Here is a 20,284-nt window from a genome sequence, read left to right as displayed (position 1 = left end):
TCTAGCACTTTATGTTGATTTTTTTTTTTTGTGGACAAAAATGTATTAATAGCTAAGTTTTTTTTTTCTTTTTGATAACATCTCTTCTATAATCCAAAAGAGGACACTTTATGTTGATTATCTTTTGTGGACAAATGAAGTGTGAAACGGTCTAAAGTTTAATGAATCAGACACTGATGTCAGGTTTTAAGAGTTTTTTTTTTCTTTTTTGAAACCCCAAAATGCTTTGCACTGGTGAAGGCGTACTCGGATGAAAACATATTTCACACAGAAAAATGGATTCGAACCACTGGACTAGTCCATGCACACATTGCTGGGGGCACCTCGAAACATTTAATTATTTATTTGGTCACTTGGTCACTAATAGCAATTGATAGCTTGCTAATGATGTTACCATGAAAGCAAAAACATCAGTAAAGAAAGAATGATTTAAATGTTAATAAGCAATAGTAATAATAACGTTGAACGTTCCTCCACAGAGCCAAACAAAAATAATCTGAATTTCAAATTCCTCCAACAGAACAACGCATAACAACACATTTAAATATTTTATATTTGCCGAGGTCATCAATATTTCCATTCTTTGCTGTAGTTGGATAGCTTGCTGGTTGATATTTTCCACTGCTCAGTTTTCTTTCCCTCAGGTGGAATGTATGTATTTGTGTGTGTGTGTGTGTGTGTGTAACTTATGATATTAATGCATTCATGCTCATACTGTAAGCGCTAAATGCATATGCCTGCTGTGCATATATATTGAAGTTTGATCTCAAACTCTACTAACATCTCCTCCGCTTTGGTTTCTGTGCTTTCCAAGAACCTACTCTCTCTATGCTCTTACAAGTAATATAAAATTTCCTGGGGTCCTCCTCTGATGGAGCACTTGACACGCCGCTCCTCTCGACACGCTCCTCTCGCCGTGATAGGATGAGATGCTGTAAAACTCTAAAAGTGTGTGGGGAGAAGAAGCCGGCAACTGAGCAAATGTTTCCCAGTGAAAGACTTCAGATGAACCCCTGAGATGGATCAGACGCACCCGCGACTCTTCGGGGAGTTTTTCCCGAGTTCACGGACGGGATACAGCGGAGTCACGGTAATAAGAAAGAAACGTCAGTGCAATTTTATCATGATTGTGTATTTTAATTGGAAGTGCATTTCACTTGGTCGGCGGTTCAGTTCATATGGGAACACCAGGAGGAAAAAGAGAAGCATAAATACATGGACCTGAATATAAACAGGTACTGTATATCAACATGACTGAAAGATACTGTGTATGAAAACAAAAGCATACATAAAACTACAAGTACTGTCGATCTTCATGACTGAAAGATACTGTATATGAGCATACATAAAAATGTATTATATATTATCAGTCCTGAGGCAGCTAAAATACTAAATATGAATGCTTGGTTAGTCAACAAAAGAGTGCAGGTCTATTTTTTTTGTTTTTGTTTTTTTACAATGCAAGGCCGTCTTCATCGAAAAAAAAAAGACAAAAAACCTCACTATACAGGTTGCTGATACTCCTTTATTTTATTTATTTATTTATTTTTTTTGCATTTTGTTTTTGGAGTTATAAAAAACTTTTTTTTTTTTTTAGAAAAATGCCTTAATTTATGTGTATGTGTGTGTGTGTGTGTGTGCGTGTGTGTGTGTGTATATGTTTTTTTTTAAATAAATAACATGATCTATAGGCTACCTGATCTTTTCATTGTTGTTAAGGGCGGTAGGGGTAGATGCTCTTTTTTTTAAAATTGTCTTTACTTTTTTTACGCCTTGTATAAATGTTTCCCTAAAATTGTTTCTAAGTATAGTTTTAAACTGGATTCAGGGTTTCTGAGTCAGCTTTTAAATTACGGATTGAATTTCAATGTAAAAACGCAAGCATGAATTGTAGGATGTTAAAAAAAAAAGACATAATACAATTTTTGTTTTATAAATTTCTGTCACAAAAAATAAAGTATTGCTAAAATCTGATATTTGTTTCAAACCAGATCATAAATGTATACGTAAAGCCTAGCTAGTCAAAGTGGCTTCAAACGAGCATAAAAATTCCACGACATGTGGACACAGGCACACGGTGACATCATGACTATAAAAAGTGTAATATTTACAAAACCATAGCATTTCTAACAGTCTTTTTGCAGTACAAACAAACTTGAATGTAGCAGAAATGAGTGATATCAATTTGGGCCCATTTCGAGACGTAAAATAAGTGAATCCACTGATTTCACTATTGCATCTTTGCTTTCTAAGAAAAAGCCACAAGTCACCCCCAATCTTAAGTTTACCGGCACATTTTTCCTAAGTAAGAAGTGTTTTCTCCTCATCAGGTTCAGTCCTCTCCCAGCCCCGTCGAATTCGAGCGACGCTCCGGTCCACGCAAGGAAGGAGGAGCAGCAGCTTTAGCCCCAGCACCACGGAGGGCACCAGCAGACTCAGCATGTAGCCTGGGGGCGTGTACCACTTGTACGTGGCGGCCCGCATAAACCTGTCCCAGCCGTACAGGTACGTGTGAAGGGTGCACAGGAACAAAGTCACGTGGCCCAGCTTTGACTGCAAAACAACAAAGTGAGTGGTCACACACAAACAGATTCTCGGCCTCAGCGGGATGCAGTGTCAAGCAGCAGCCTTTTAACCTTTGGTTTTGTGCAGGGACATTTACATAGGCGCGCATGCAATGTTCTCGTAGATCCACCAAGCCAGTGACCAAGGACAAGGTATTGCCTCTAAATTACATTTGATGAATAACATTAACATTTAAAGTACAGCTCTAATTTGTGCTGGAGTAAAGAGAAGGGGTGTGGAATGTGAAGATGAGCTTCACATGACCCAGTTACATTTATGAATGATTAGTCCGTCAGGCGGATTATATTTTACATTGATCAAAGAAGGGAAAGGCCAAACAGCTCCGAGGAAAAAGAGAAGAATGAAGGACTATCAAGTTGTTTTGGGATGCTCATCACATTCGGAGACTTTTAAAACTGACTTTCCAGTTTAGAATTTTGTGAGATTAGATTAAATATGAGATATGTAGTTCAGATTAAATTATCTCGGGTAAAAAAAAAAAAGGCAGAATGTTTAGCTAACTGACACCATATAAAAACCTGATGGTTGAAATCACGGTTGAATTTGATTCTTATACACGATTCTACAATTTGATTAGGAATCAATTCCCAATTCAAAACTATTTTTGATGCAAGGGGATTTGATCAACAATGATTTCTGCTTCATGTTCAAATAATCGTCACAATCTAATCTGTTCTGCTTTGCAAAACAGTATGACAAATTGAGACATTAAAGTGTATTTTTCCCCCCACAGAAACAGCATATGGACAGCAACAGCTACTTCATCGTTATTTTGATTTATTGACATACCAAGACTAGAATGGAAGATGGAAGCCTTGTTGTGCGATTAGGTTTCGTAAACCTAAGTTGCTAGATGGGCCAACTAATTTTCCCCTCATCATTCTTTTTGAATGATGCAAGCTTTTATAGAATGATAGAAAGTCCGCATTGTTTAGATATTTGAAGTTATTAACTTTGAATGTAGGGATGGACATTTTTTTCTGTGTGAGTTTGAAATATCCGACTGCATTTTAATCCACCGTGTAATTAGAGCCTAGCGCTAATGCTGGAGACTTGTTCCATAAACAATGAAAGCACAAATGACTATTGGTTTCTTATCCTTAATCATTGCATATGATTTTTTTTTAATGGGAGTGTGTTGATGTTATAAGGAGTACAACTAGCTACTAACAAAATCCTAAATCATTCAAATTCTGAATCATAGTAAAAGAGAATCTTGATTATTGTTTGAATTATTTATGGCACATCACCAGTGAATAAAATTATATGTCCAATAAGTCATCACATTTCATGCAACTAGTAGTTTCTCAATTGTTTTTACACCAAGTGAACTTCAGTCAAGATGTATGTGTCAGTCTTGAACAGAGGTTCACAATCGGGGGTCTGTGAAGGCGCTTTAGGGGTACATGAGATTTTAACACTGTTTCTGCAAGTGTTAGCAAATCTAATGCTTTGTTATGTTGTTACAGGAACAGTACAAAACAGCTTCCTTTTCAAATTAAGAGTAAATTAATTGGAAAATGAAGAAACCTAAATTGTGTTATGTCTCCTTCAAAAACTATTGTATGCAAATCCAAAAACCACATGCTCGTGTTCAGGGGTACTTGGTTTAAAAAAAATAATTTCACATAGTGTACATCAATAAATGATTACTGAGAACGACTGTCTTTTTTATTTTAAATCAAAATTGCATCTTTTTAATATTTTTTAGCATACTTGCACCATGTGACTCATCAGGCTAGTTGTAGCTTACATGTTTTTCGAATCCAAGCTTGCTCATGTAGCATCATCCGAATTTGTCTGAAATACCCAACAATGAACTAGTACTGTACCTTATATTTCATTCTCAGTTACTGCCAAACCTATTGGCGTTTTGCCTGCTTCACTTTTTTTTAACAGTGCACATTTAAGTGGAGCGCTGCCTTTGTGGCCCTCTATGGTTTCATAAGGTAAGTGGTAGCCTGAAATGCCAGTCTGTCAAACAACCAATCAGACTTTCCACTATATGAGGCTTTTCAGATTGAAATTGTGGCACAAAGTGCTTCACACAATAATACAATAAATAGCAAACACCCACACATATTTTCCGATGACAGCTGGAAGAAAAGGAAAAGGATGTCAGAAAATCATCATTGAGGCAGCCTGAGTGACTGCGTTAAAGCACAAACACACGCACACACACGAATATTATAGCATTTTCTGCATTGTCCACTTGAAAAAATCCCTGTTTTTGAAAGAACGGATGGAAATCAATGCATTATTTCTAAACTGATTAATTAAAAAAAATCGATGTGTAATCAGTTATTAAAATAGCTGTTAATTGCAGCCATAGATGCATTTGTTTAAGAAAAAATAAATGCAAAAGGGGAATGAAATGGATTAAAAAAAACTGAAAAGATTGCTAATAAGATAGATAGATAGATAGATAGATAGATAGATAGATAGATAGATAGATAGATAGATAGATAGATAGATAGATAGATAGATAGATAGATAGATAGATAGATAGATAGATAGATAGATAGATAGATAGATAGATAGATAGATAGATAGATAGATAGATAGGCGGATGGACGGACGGACGGGCGGACAGACAGACAGATAGACGGGCGGACTACTACTACTACTACGACTACTATTCGTGCTGCAGGCCTATCCCAGAGATGAAAAACCATCCACGCAACCAATCACACCTAAGGACAGCTCAGCATGTCCCCTAATCATAACAATAAAATAATAATAATAATAAAAAATACAAGGCCGTTAAATTAATAATGCTAAATTAGATTTACAGATAAATACAATAAATAATCAAATGTCTTACTGATAAAAATTAAATGAATACATCACAAAAACATGAATTTGAAAAGTTTGATTCATTTGTGAGTCAATGTTTATCAAAAAAAGTGATGAGGAAAGCTCTCACTCACACAAACACGCAACACATATGCAGGCAGAGACAGTTGCATAATGAGAAGTCTGTTGGGGAGCTGCTGAGCTCGGTAACAGCTTGAGCTCGGGTGGGAAAAATCCACAGACGTATTCCTCCAGTTATGACCGCCAATGTTTGAGGTAAACAGGACGCAGGGATTTAGCCAGTCCACACGGCACACTGGACCTTTGTATCCAGAGTCAGCGCACATTCAAACGCAGCATCCACACGCGCTAAATGGCTACCTGTACGTAGCTGAATTCTCTCCAGCTGAGAGCGTTGCTCACTGAAGGCAGCGATGTTATTCCCAGCAGGACGTACAGGCCAAATCCCAGAATGCCCACCGAGAAGTAGGAGTCTGTTCGCCAGGCCACCGTTTTGTCAAACTTTGTCGTTTTGTTTTCCTTGATCTGCACAGGGAAAAAAAAAAAAAAAAAAAAAGCTTTGGAGACTGATGCTTCTGACAAATGCAAGCAGGGTTCAAGAACATATTTTACCTGTGTGATGACGTAATCCCAACCTTTGAATCTCACATAGTATCTGTAAGTTTGAAAGAAAATACGTTATTCATATTTGCCACTAATAAGAGATATTATGCAGTAATCATTTTACTGGCTTGGCTCAAAATCCTCATGTCTGGGTAAAGGTTATGTATTTCAAATCGTGTGTTTCGTAAAACATACAGCATATATTTAAACTGAAATTGTCAGTACATTTTAAAGGACATGAAAAAACAAACATGATGATCGCACACATTTTTCAAAACATTTTAAAATAATAATTTAACGGGGGGCAGTATTCTCATCTTTTTTTCAGCTCAGATTTCTGACTTTCTTCTCAGAAATCTTAAATTTTAAAGTCAAATTCTGACCTCATTCAATAATCATCATCATCGCCATCATCATATCTCAAGGCAAAGCTGAAAATAATTTTACCCAGCCATTTTAATCAGAAATGCTTTAAAGTCAGAATTCTGACATGCCTTTACTCCCTCAAATAATAATGATAATAATAACAACAACAATAATAATAGTAATAATAACAACAGATATAAAGCTGTAAAATTGATTTACCAGCCAGTTACATTAGAATTACTTTAAAGTCAGAATGTATAAATCAAAGTGAGAATTCTGAGAAATCAGACTTAAAAGTCAGAAAGCACAATGAAATGATTGTGATAAACTCAAAGATAAATTGGTAGATTCGATATTTTTTTTGTATCTTTTCTAGTAGATCTTTTTCCATATTCATTCTGGCTGTTTCATCATGCTCTGTATAATTTAATGAAACCGAGTAAAGTCACAAAATGATTGCACAGCACGACAATTAGACCGAGAATGAGAAACTGACTATGCATGGCTAGTGCCTTAAGCACTTATACAAGTAGAAGAAAAAAAACACAATGATTTTCTTACTTTCTGTTATGCAAATTATCCACTGTAGCCTATACTACTGAGCAGAAAACCGCATTAACAAATGTATTGATATTTGCAAATCAATTCTCGAGTGTAAAAAATGTTGTCAAAGGTAAAACTAAATTGATTAATATTTCATCTTTCACCATTTTGTAGAGCGTTATTTTCAAATTACAAAGGAGCACATACTCATTTTTTATTCAATTCCCATTATGTACCTTTGTACATAATGTTGTTGTCACATTGTCATACATTGTTATCACACCACTTCATAAAAATGACTTCACATGAATTTGAAAACACCTGCCTCCATGGAAATCATAAAAAAGCACCTATAATAGATCATTAAACCATATTTATCTGAAGCACCTTATTGGGATGACTAGCGTGTAGAGGACGTGTAGAAAGGCAAAAGCGAGCGCCAGCAATCCTAGCTGCTTCCTGCATAGCATCCATCGGTCCAGCCAATCAGGGAATCGTCTGAAAGAGACAAATAAAAATAAATGCACTCGTTTGCTCCAATCTTAAAATGACATAGGGTTTTATATAAATATATATATATATATATATATATATATATAAATATATATATATATAAATATATATATATATATATATATATATATATATATATATATATATATATATATATATATATATATATATATATATATATATATATATATATATATATATATATATATATATATATATATATATATATATATATATATATATATATATATCCTATAGTTTACCTGTATTTGGTACCCCTGTGGAGCTGGAGGAAGGCCGCAATAACACCAGGCAGGTAACACAAGGATAACATGATGAGGGACACGATTGGAAACACCTAAAAGACACACGGTGCACACAATCACACATGAGTTATGATGTTTTATTTGACTATTATACCTAAAAAAAAAAGAAAAATGTGGACCTTATTGGCCAGGGACACCATGATTCTGAAGGAGATGTCTTTGCCCTGATCCACATAGGCATAGATGACGTCTCTGATGAGCAGGTAGAAGAAGAAGAAAGCGGTGAGGCTGGCGGCAATTTGGAGGGGCAGCCTCCACTCGGGGAAGAGCTTCAGGGGGAAGTCCTCCAGCTCCTGGGCTGCCGACAGAGAGCCCTTGTCCAAAACTGCCAAGCCCATCTTGGTGGCCACCTCCGCTACAGCCTGCTTTGCATCGCAACTGTTACCGCACAGGTGAACCTGCAATATCAAGGAAGTAGCGAAGATACTTTTTATCAGGCAAGAAATCACAACGTAATTGTAAGACAATGATAATCACTGCGTCATACAACGGAGTATTAGGCTCGTACTAAAAAGAATTAATAAAAGATGGGAGGAAATTGCAATCAAAATCCATTATTTGTTCAAAAAGGAGCTGTGCATATCAACACTTGTGCTGTATTTTGTCCTACCCTTTGAATTGACATCAAAGACATTTTACATCAAGGGGAAAGCATTAAAAGAAGACTAGGGAGCTGAAATTTTACCCAGAAAGTGACAACTTAGTTAACACACTCCCAGAAGTGTGTAATCCCTTGGATAAATGATGATGTGGAAGAAACTGACCCAAAAAGATCAAAATATTGCACAAGGGCTCCAGAACATTTTTAATGTAAATTTGACAGATTATAGCGAGTATTCGTGTATATCGCTTGGCAGGCCGATGCAACATTTCCAGTATATATTAGGTTAAGAAGAATAAAGACATTCAAAATACAAATACACATACAGCTCAGTGGTAGACAACAATCTACGGTAGCATGCTGGAGCAAAATGATCTTATTTTAAAGTGCTGGTGCCATGATACAATGAAATAAAATTGATTCATTTAATCCCATAGGGTGACATCTTTTACATCTTTTTTAGTTGTAAAAGCACTACTTTATTACGTCAGTTCCGGTTTATCTTTTTTTTTTTTTTTTTTAATCAAGGAAAGTACTATGCAATAATGAATATTTGGGGGTGGGCTCTACGGTAAGGTATCCCATGATCTTAAGCGATCTAATGTAGAGAGAGTTTGAAGCAGTAGTCATCTTGGACACTAAGCGTACAGCTAAAGGTAAAAATCCGGGACGTTACAATCCCGGAATTTGTTTGCGCTTGAGTTTATGGGAATTAATCGATTAATCGGCAACTGAGTATCAAATTAATCAACAAGTACATTCATAATCGAGTAATCGTTTACAGCCATTAATTAACTTAAAATTGTCCGAATCCTCAAATTTGAGACTCTCAAAAGATTTATTTTGAGTGATGTGGTCCTTCATGAGGTTAGGCTGATTATCTTTAGTTTTTTATTCATCATAGGATATGTGAAAGAATAGGCTTTATAGGTAAATCATTCTTTAAAACATTTGAAACATTGAAACTTTTTAACTGGCAGTGTTTACATCTGCTGTTTCAGTGTTGTGTTTAGTTTACTGTAAAACACACGTTTATTATTATCGTAATTAGCGTATTATTTTATTCTTACTTATTATTATTTATCTAATACACAGTGTCCCAGAAGTGACATTTTAACAGCTCATATGTACTGAATTATAAATGGTAATAAGATAAAACCTGTGCTATTTTAAAGCTAAATTAATTCTTATTTTTTTGTATTCATGTTTATTCCAGTCATGTCATTCACTCAATCAGAAAGGTGTTTGGTGTCCTTGAATTAGCAAAATCTGAGTAATGGACGCTTGTTCATGTGGCATGTGAGCAAGGGGTGATCACATCGAAAATTCCGTGTAAAAATTGAGATTAAATGCTTTCTGAACATGTCAGGTGTGTTTCTATAGCTTTAATATTTTTTGAAAAAGTCAATGTCAAAATTTAACCCGTAAATTATAGTAAATTAATAGGAATATATACAGGAACATTCAGTTTTTTTTTGTTTTTTTTTGCCAGTAAACTTTATTGTAAAAACAAACGTTTTTTTTTTTTTTTGTCATACAGATCCTTAAAAAAAAAAAAAAAAGTCACGACTGAATACTTCAGGCTCCGTAGTAGAATACTGTGGAATATGGGTAGAATACTCTCTACATTCAGTTAATTTTTTTATTCAGATTGTGTAGTTGTCATTTGCACATTAAAACATAACCACTATTGAGCAATGCAATTCATGAATCGTATTAAATCTAATGTGATCTAATACATGAGCAATTATTCAGCCTTGACCAAGAAAATAATTAAATTCAATTTCAACAGCAAATGAGTTCTTACATTAGCGATTCTCTATGTTTTATATTCGTAGTACTTTGTGGTACGGATGAACTTTATTCTATTAATTAAAATTAAAATATATCCCAAAAATATATTTACACTTTCTTTTCTTCTCACACACACAACACACACACACATACACACACAGGTCCCCATAAAAAAAAAAATATATATATATATATATATATATATATATATATATATATATATATATATATATATATATATATATATATATATATATATATATATATATATATATATATATATATATATAATAATAATATATATATATATATATATATATATATATATATATATATATATATATATATATATATATATATATATATATATATATATATATATATATATATATTTATATATATATATATATATCTCACTGGCTGTCAACAATTTTTTTTTAAATTAAAAAAAAAAATTAAAGGACAATTAAAAAAAAAATCTATTTATTTGGCACATGCCATGGGCTGTTAAATGTCGTAAATGTAGATGACGGTCCACAAATGGACCCCAGGCCATAGTGTGGACACCACTGATATCGAGTTTTATTATTGCACAATATTTTCTGACACCTTCAAGGGTAAAATCACACTTTTTTTTTGAAGAAACATAGTAAATGGATGCCCATCGATGCCCTAAATACCCAAACAAACATACACATGTCCGCACGCACACACACACGCGTGCACACACGCACATGTGCTTCACAGTCCTCCGGGAGTGCTCAAGTGGATGGAAATGAAACAAAAAAATACCCACATATGCTGCAGTTTTGCAGTACAGAGCGCAAAAGCGAAACGTGTGATGGGCCACTCAGATCCAAGAATGACTTTGAGTTAATTGATTCAAGGATACATCAGAGGTGGCTCTCGCTGAAAAGACACAAGGCCGACTCAAATTTGGCTGCGGTCGCTCGCAAATGGTCTGATCCGAACTTCAAAATGAGTTAATAATATAATTTGGACTGAGCTTCCCTCCATTATTTTTAACTTGTTGGTCAGCACCCCCACTGTGGGAACACATCAGACACTTGCCAAAGGCTTGTAGCTTTGCAAAGCCAGTGTGGAATGACTGAAGAAATCAATACGCTTGACATTTTCAAATGGCACATCTCAGAGACGTGGAGAAAAATCGATTTGTTCCAAAAATATGACTTCAACCGGAGCCGCTTTTACCTGTCTACAGGAGTCGGCGGGCCCGTTCTGAAGCGCCCAGGCAGACAAGGTGTTAAAGGCTTTCACCACATGAGATCCAGGAAGTAGTCTGCACGGCAAACATTGTTCATTCAAAAACATGAAGCATATTAAAGTTGCATGCTTCAGTGGCTCCTTCACCTCTGCAGATAAGCAGCGTTGGCCTCCGGGTACAGATTCAGCTCGGGGTTGTTGCTGACATCCACCAGCACCTCAGGACCAAAAGCGGGGTGGGAGATAAGCAAATAGATGTCAGACTCACTTGAAGAAAGACTACGATGACGTAGCACATCGCAAGAAAATAGCACTGGATGCTTAGAGATTGCCTGGAGTCTTCTCATTACCGCTTATCGCAAAATTTGTTTTTATAGCGCATTGATTTTAGGGAACAAGCGTACAAAACGCTAGACTGATGAAAAATGCTTTTTGTGAGTGTGTTTGGTTTGTTTGGCTTGGGCAGAGGTACGTTTATCATTGCAGCCTGGTCATTTGTGTCCACATTTGTGTCCTTGGTGTCTCAGGAAGACAGCAAAGTTAACTGCATGCCACCCAAACACGTGTGATATCATCGGAAAGGTCAGGATGTCCTCTACTAGGCACACTAGAATTTAGTCATCAAAAGATAAACACACACATTTGCTCAATCTTAACATTTTTGTGTGTTGCTACAGTACTTGGGTTTATATATTTTGTTAAAATAATTAAATGAATAACCAAATAAATAATAATATTTCTCCCAAACTTCACCAAATAAAGTGAGAATGAAATGGAGAAGATGCAACAAAAAATAGCCTACCTTCAAATTATGCAGGTAAAGCCTCTTGAATTTGCATTTTAATTCTGATAAGATACACGAGACCTCAGGTATCACATTTTGTGTAAAATAGGTTTTGGGTATGGGTATTTTTTTTATATATATTGTGGGGAGTTTTCATGCTAACATGATGAAGAAAATATTAGCTTTTTATTAAGTAGCTCTACGCACTAAAATGCTTTTAATCCTTTTAGTAAAGGGTGATGATGAGAGTATTTGCTTGCAGTTCCAAGAAGACGGATTCAATGTAAGTTTTCAACAAAACAAAAATCTCCCATTAGAGCTCGGTGTTATTCTTTCTTTTTTCTTTTCAAGCAGACCGCGTCCACAAGCAAAGATAAATACCTTGCCCTTCAGTTGTGAGGTGAGATTCTCCATGAAGCCATAATGTTCTCTGTGTATGCACACGAAGACCACATGAGCCAGCTGTGCTGCGTCTGCATGGCTCATCACCTACGGGGCAAACAAAATAAACACTGACACAAACACATGGGAACACACCCACTCATTTGGTGTTGAATAACACACGCTCAGGTTCAAAGGATCGTACGATTTCCCGCAAAATTCCATTCTATCTATCTATCTATCTATCTATCTATCTATCTATCTATCTATCTATCTATCTATCTATCTATCTATCTATCTATCTATCTATCTATCTATCTATCTATCTATCTATCTATCTATACTTTAGTTGTCTCCCTGTATTTTCACACTCTTACCCTAAAAAGGTGCTTCTCAATTTATTTTTTTTTTTTTGCAAAGCAACCCCACGAAAGAAAACATTTCACCCCCCCCCCCCCCCCCCCCCCCACTTGCTGTGGTGACTGTAAATAAGGTCATTATCTTAAAAAATTGAGATTCCCCCGCTATTTGAAAAGGACTGCCCAAATACAATACAAGCTCTGAAAAACTTGAAATATTGTACAAGTGGCATGTCCTACAGGAAGTTGCATCAAATTCACTTGTTTGGTTTTGTCTCTTTACTTTGTTATATTACATCAAGGCTGAAACTAGCGATTATTTTTGGGGATTCAGATATCCTACGGAAAAATAAAAAGAACAAAGCCAATGAGGTTGAAATGTTTATTTCCCTAGTAAAAGAAAATGTATTTTTTTTTAATTCAACTTAAATCTAATAATTCCGCTCAAATGGTGGACTATAGAAATAGGGAACATATTCACAAGTGAGAGGCTGAAAGTCAGAGGATTTGAACAATTTTAAAATGAAGATCAAAAATACTATCGGTTCCAGTTGCAGCTCTTTTTACATCAAATTCAAAATGTTCATTCAAATGACTCTTTTATTTCATTGGTATTTTTTAAATGCTGTTTTTTTGGATCACATTATGAAATTCATGCTATGACCATAAATGCCATGTTGCTGTTTCGTGTAGCCTGTCTGCTAAATCTAAGCTAAAACTCGGTCATGCTGCATTCAGTCCTGTTACTCACATGAGCTGTTTCATTATGATCAAACCCCCAAAATGGAGTCATATTTTAAATAGTCCATTACACACTTTCACCAACATTAAAAAGAAAAAAAAAGCTTGAAGCGGCAGGCAAATATTGATTTTCATCAGCGACCTTCAACTCAGCTGATAAGGTTCCTTTTTTTGAAGCTGTGTTTGATTTTTTTCTTACTCAATAAGACAGGGCATAATTTCAAAGCATATTAGGTCTTACATGTCCAGATGAATATTTTTGAACCAGAAGCAACTTGCCGCTCACCACGGCGTTACCTGAGCTCCTTGAGGCAAGGGCCGGCAGCTGAGCGGTCTGCGGCTGCCGTACGTGACCTTGTAGCCCGACTGCAGCAGGCGCTGACCCAGGGAGCGTCCCATGTCTCCCGTCCCAAAAACGCACAAGGGCTCTTGCTCCCGGGTGACCTCTGCTCCTCCTCCCAGAGGATGCAGAGGCACGCACGCTGGCTTCCCCTCGTTTGACATTGGCCTAGTATGATAAACTCCGAGGTGATCTGCTGAGGTTCGAGACTCAAAATAAATACAATTTCCCTGAAAAAAAAATTCCTCTTCTGAGTGGAAGAAAAGATAAATCCGATTTATCGGGCATCTGCGTGTGCCTTCTTCTACCACATCACTGTGTTGACTTACAGATTTTGAAAGTGGAGTATTTGTATTTGCCTTTCCCCCCTCCCATTTGTCGACTAGCTTTGGGTGAAGTCTGAATGGCAAAAGGTGGGAGGTACTTGCATTTCCTCAAACCATAACTCCAGCAGTCTAATTTTTTGGGGAGGAGGAGGTTTCAACTGCTGGGAAACCAACAAGTCGTTTGGGAAAAATGTCATAAGTTTTCCACATTTGGGTATTTTTTCTATTGTGAAATCTTTCAAAATAAAAACATTTCCTTCACGATCATACCGTGGATTTCAATATTGCATCATATCGGCAACTGCTTGAGAAAGGGACATCTTGAACCCGAGCAAACATTGGCCATGAACTGGAATGCTCCCCACCCCCTCTCCTCTTCCAACGAGTCCCCCTAAACCAAACTGCTTTAGCACATGTGGATAGAGGAAAGCACACCGGTCTTAAGTAAGCCCTCACAAGTGGCCACTGACAAATCAATACTTTGCAAGCGAGCCCACCAATTTGTAGGTTAATCTGCACTTTTATGTTTGCTCGCTAATAAATGATGTTCACTCCAAGCTAAAGATGGCCTTTTATTTCCCAAAAGGCCCTAAATGCTCCAGTGTTGTACAGTTAAGGTGAAAAGCTGACCTTGTGACCTGTCCTATGCTGTAATTACTCCCTCTGCTCTGCTGCTTTGGTCCACTTGATGTGTGAGTGTGTATATGTGTGTGTGACTCAAATAAGGCGGTGGGGTGGAAGGGATTAAAATTATTGCTGATGTGCTTTCCTGCGCTGTAATTAGCCGGAGACCTTAACAGCAATTAACTGGCTATTAGGCAGGGCAGTTGTATTTATAAATCACATTTCCTGCACAAAGGCAAGTGTGAATTGCATAAATAAATGAAACAGCCAAAGGAAAAAGAACGAGACTGCATGTAAAATAATTGATTCAAAATACAGAAGTATTAAAAAGAGGAATGATGACCGTACAAAAGGGAACAACAATATATGGGTTAAAAATTACATCATCAAATTGTAAGTGCACTGAACAAGAATCTCTCGACATCTCTACATTGTGATACAAACACAATTTGTCTTTGGTTTCACTCTGCGGCATTATTTATTGCAGATTGATTCAATTACTGCAAATCCGCATAAAAGTGTTATGTTTTCTTCGGCAATGTTTGCGTAAAATATTATTTTAGGAGTCTATATTAATAGAGGTCAAAGGATAGATTTCTTTATTTTCATTTGGCATTTTTCCTCTTCATTGTCCTTCTTATTTGATTCATCTAATTAGATTTGTTTTCATTGCTTAAAATGAATAAAATTAGTTGCACCTCTATGAATTATATATTTTAAAGTTGGTCTATAAAACATGCAATCAAAGATTGTTGGGTTTACCACCGAAAAGTAGTAATCCCAATATCAGTGAACGGCAAACATTAAATCCAAAAACAAATAACGATAAAGTTCCAAAGTTGCACAACTGAGTGCAAACAACAGAGAAAAGGAACAAGCTGCTGTGTCCTTGGCAGACATTTAATTATCATACAGCTTTGTAGTTATTTTCCCAGACTGTGTGCTCACTTACAGTATACGTGGATCAAATTGTCTTGTTGTTTTCTCTTCTGAAACCCAGCTCAAAGATCAGTAAAGGACAAAAGGACAAAGATTAACTTTGCCGTATTTGAACATTTTTTTCAGCTCACCACAAAAAACGCTCCAACATGCCTCAAATGGCGTGGCTTGCTTCCTCATGATCAAAACCAACAGGAAACGGAGCAGTAATCAGTTTAACTGATGAAATGTTAGTGTCCAAATGCCATCATATTGATTAGCTTGACTGCTAAAGGACAGAAGCTCTTGACAAAAAAATCTCATTAATCTCTACCTATACTTCCCACTATTACTTTTATACCATCAAAATGACAGACTTCTCTAACACCTGTCATTTAGTTAGAAGTGCATATTATCTTAAAAAAAAAAAAAAAAAACATGCTGATAGCAAGCTTCAGGTATAATAGTCAAAATTAGAGCAAAATGATGAGAAGATCTCCATGGCAACGGGCCTAACAGAGCACATGCTCCCCAGATAAATGTGCTATCTAATACATGGAAAATTGTAGCAATTATTCATTGGAGAACATAGGCAGAAGGTTTAAATATTAATAGACTACAATGAAATATAATGTGCGGCAGAGTGTGATTTGATGTCAAAAAGAAAGAGGGGGGCATCTGTGTTGCGGTGCAGCATTGCAGATAGTTGAGAAGACAGAATTTAGGAAACTAGGAAAAATACAATGGTGCCAATCAAGGGAACCAAAAAGGCCCAGCAAAATATAGATATGGACATAAAAATGATCACAGTTTCATCAAAGAATTGAAAAAAAAAAGTATTTTGAAAAATCTGTATTTAATCTCTCCTAAAAAGAACTCTCAGAAAACCCCTCAAGCAGTTGTATCTTTATTGATTTTAAATAGTATTCTCCGGAGATTAAACCATTGAGTGATTTATTTATATAATATCTTGATATAGTATTTTTTGATGGCTGAAAATCACAATAAATCAATGAAAATGTTCTGTACTCATTTTCACATTTTATACATAGCGTAGACCACACATTAGGCCCAAAACATATGATAGAAACCTATCGGCGGTATACCTACATTTCAAGAAATGCAATAAAGTGCAAAACATAAATAATAATCTGAGAACAAGTAGGTATAGTTTGATTTTTTTCCCCACCTTGTTAAAACAAGGTCATAGGAGGCTCATGTTTTTTTCCCCCATTTTTCCATATACAGAATGCTTATCAATGCAATAGAACGACTTCATGCCAATGCATTTTAGCGGGCATCAATTATGTGCTCGCTTTGCCAATTCTTAGCCGGGCAGGTCCCAATCCTCAGCAAATAGTGCTTGTCAACTGTACAGTAAATGTTCTCGAATGGATCTGATCACCTTGGTGATATCCTATCGTTTTTATTTTTAACTCGCTGATCGGTAATGTGCTACAAAACCCCGATTGTGGAAAGCCTAATTGTGTGATATCTTGCGATTCTTCATTTCTTTATTGCCTGTTTTTATGACTGTGCTATGATAAATGTTGCAGGCTGGCTGCACTGCAATCCAATGAATTACTGGGTTATAGGTGTGACCAAGCAGGGAGATGTAGTGCCACAGTGGGGAAACAATGGGTTTGAGGCTAAATTGACCCACACATAGCATACATCAATGCCCCTCTGGCCATCTTCCGCGCATTCCATTCCACGTGCAAAACCTTCTTTTAGCCAAAGTAAACGTGTGAAACTAAGCCCCTATTTACGCCCTTCATTTGTTCTAAAAATGTCGATGTGGGGAAAGGAAAAAAAAAAGCTCTTTTCTTGTTGAGCGCTTTAAATGGATTACAGAAGAAAATAAAGTCCAGCTGGCAGCTTGGCGGCCGATGATATCGTGGACTTTGTTGGCACCGGACAAGCTTTGAGAACAGTGTTGCAATCTGTGCTTTGGAGACAGGAAGGAAGTGTGCTACCGTTCAACCCTCCTCATCAGCTTGCCCCCCCCTCCATCGCAGTATATCACCGTGATGCTTTTTAGGGGTTTACAGTGAAATCTCCCGACTGACCCCTACTGCACTGGTGCTCAATGAGTGTGCTATAAAGTTAATGGGCCAGATCCAATCTATCCTTATAACACACTTCTAGCCACACATACACACTTGCAACTCTCACTGTAAAAATGGAGCATTGAGATGAGATCCTGTTTTTACACGGGTCCTGATCTAAGCGTTTGGAAAACTGAACGTATTAGAACAGCAGGTTGGAAGTAATGAGGATATAAGAGCTTCACATCGGCGCTCACGTTAATCAGTCATTTTTATACTTGTGTTACATGAATCACTTTTTTTTGTTCTTGTGTACAGAAGGGACATTTGGTGGCAGCCTGTTTCTATTCATCAGTTTTTGTCCTCAAGTATTTGAACATGAATAAGGCGATGACACATTGGTTGTATTTAATGATTTCTTGGATTCATTCGCATGTCTTTTTTGAGCGCAACTTCCTGTTTACAGTTTTTCAGGGGATTTTTCCGAGGCTGTAGCCATCTAATATTGATCAGATTTCATATGTTGATGGAATAAACACTCACACAAACACACACGCGCAAAAAAAAAAAAAACACTTTTTTATTTTGAATCACAGTGGGCACATGCTATTGACATAATGCATTTCCTAACCCCGAATTCTAATCATAACTATCACAAGATCTTTTCTATGGGATTTCCAGCAATATTTTTCATCAATTATAACTCGAAACTTGAAGTTGTATACTCGTTGTACTTCAAATGAATTAACAGTAATTTTGATTTGATGATGAATGATGTACTTTGTTTTGATTAGTTTTTTTTGATAATTCATTGAAATGAAATGTTGTTTTTTTAATTGACTTCAATTCTTACGGAGCCTCATCTACAAATAATGCTTTTATAAAAGAATTTGAGACTTTGAATAGGTAGTCCAGAGGTATCTAAGAAAAATCTTTCAATTGTCACTTCCTGATCACTAAGCAGGCTGAATAGTGGAAGTTAGTTGCCATTTTAGACACAATTTAGAGTCCACTGCAGTACAAGTAAATTTCATTTATGAGAAAATCCTAGTTATGGCTGGAGGGCTCAGTAGATAACACTGCTAACTTCAAACCTTGTAATCAAGGACCAACTCTGAGTCAGAGTGAAAAGTAACATCCCTGCGTCTGAAAATGGCTGACCTTATGTCAGGAAGAGGATCTAGCGAGGGGGTGGGGGGGGGATGACTCACTTGCTCACTTGCTTTATTCCAGAAGTCTTAAAAGTACAGTAACAGTATCTGACAGTTAATTGGATCAACTGATCAAATGATTGTTTATAGAACATCCAGTCAAAAACACACTCAATTTAGATACACATACAGTATTTTTCCCAGATAACTAATAAAGAAATTAGATCAAAATAGTTTTTTTTTCTACTATTTCTTAAAAACTATGTGTTGTGCACATCAATCAAGAAAAAAAAGAGGAAAAGTAAAATTAAACATATGAAGTAATGTCATTGCACAAATGTCACGAAGGATGTGACTGTGTTGGGAATTATCATGTTCAAGCTAATGCCAAATGGGACTTGGCACACACCTTCCACCATTTATAGTAGCATTACTTTAATTTACCCCAAATAAAGATTTGATGTTTTAGCAGGCTTTCAATGGAGGTCAAATATTGTCCTGGAATAATAACTGGAAGTACTTGGAAGGGGAGTCTGGTTTCAATGTTACATATATTTGCATATATAGCTTTTTCTTCTTTTTTATTTTTTATTTTATTTATTTATTTATTTTTTTACAATTTAAGGCTGTCTTGTACCTTTTTTTTTATAAGACCAAGATATATATATATATATATATATATATATATATATATATATATATATATATATATATATATATATATATATATATATATATATATATATATATATATATATATATATATATAAAGCAATATAAAGCAAACACTCCCTTCCATTGCAATGCATGTATCCTAATGCAAGACGCCAAACATGACACACTATAAACTTTAAAACTTTTAATGTGTTGATGTGTGTGATCCGTCTCACTATTTCAGCTCCAGTCAACTTTTCCTCTCGATTAAAAATTGATGCACCCTTCTGCTCTGTGTCACTTGTGGGGCTGCTCCCTCTTTTTCATTGCGATGCCTCCCCTCACTAAACCTTCTCTATTTTCTGCAGGTCACCTCTATATATCACCCTTCAACACACACACACACACACACACACACACACACACACACACACACACACGCACACACACACACACACACACACACACACACAAGTGCTGTATGGCTGTGCATATGATGAATACTGCACTTGCCCTGTTCTTTGCTTCCATTCTCACTCGTACCAGCATCGCTGCGACTCACGCTTCCTTTTCCTCTTTCTTTTC

The 20,284-nt window shown here is 36.1% G+C and overlaps 1 protein-coding gene across 1 annotated transcript; it reads right to left on the bottom strand.

Moving 5' to 3' along the window:
• Nucleotides 1-1,111: 1,111 nt before the first annotated feature.
• LOC148425393 (metalloreductase STEAP4-like) lies at nt 1,112-14,290 on the bottom strand. Its single transcript, XM_088411785.1, has 10 exons — nt 13,936-14,290; nt 12,539-12,646; nt 11,521-11,591; nt 11,362-11,449; nt 7,874-8,152; nt 7,692-7,786; nt 7,303-7,413; nt 6,016-6,058; nt 5,764-5,928; nt 1,112-2,553 (listed from the first exon to the last, which is right to left on the bottom strand). The coding sequence occupies exons 1-10, from the start codon at nt 14,140-14,142 to the stop codon at nt 2,302-2,304; spliced, it is 1,419 nt and encodes a 472-aa protein (XP_088267911.1). The 5' UTR covers nt 14,143-14,290; the 3' UTR covers nt 1,112-2,301.
• Nucleotides 14,291-20,284: the final 5,994 nt, after the last annotated feature.

The sequence above is a fragment of the Hippichthys cyanospilos genome, chromosome 3, assembly GCF_059441005.1.
Source record: "Hippichthys cyanospilos isolate Australia breed blue-spotted pipefish chromosome 3, RoL_Hcya_1.0, whole genome shotgun sequence".
NCBI lineage: Eukaryota > Metazoa > Chordata > Actinopteri > Syngnathiformes > Syngnathidae > Hippichthys > Hippichthys cyanospilos.
Note: the sequence above shows the minus strand (reverse complement) of the source record. Positions and strands in the feature narration are given on the sequence as shown.

Excerpts from the sequence above, each read along its gene's own strand:
- LOC148425393 (XM_088411785.1), bottom strand. The coding sequence starts at position 14,142 with ATGTCAAACGAGGGGAAGCCAGCGTGCGTGCCTCTGCATCCTCTGGGA. Across the intron at positions 12,647-13,935 it reads CCTTGCCTCAAGGAGCTCAG|GTGATGAGCCATGCAGACGC; the intron begins GTAACGCCGTGG and ends TTTGCCCCGTAG. Across the intron at positions 5,929-6,015 it reads GGGATTACGTCATCACACAG|ATCAAGGAAAACAAAACGAC; the intron begins GTAAAATATGTT and ends TTCCCTGTGCAG.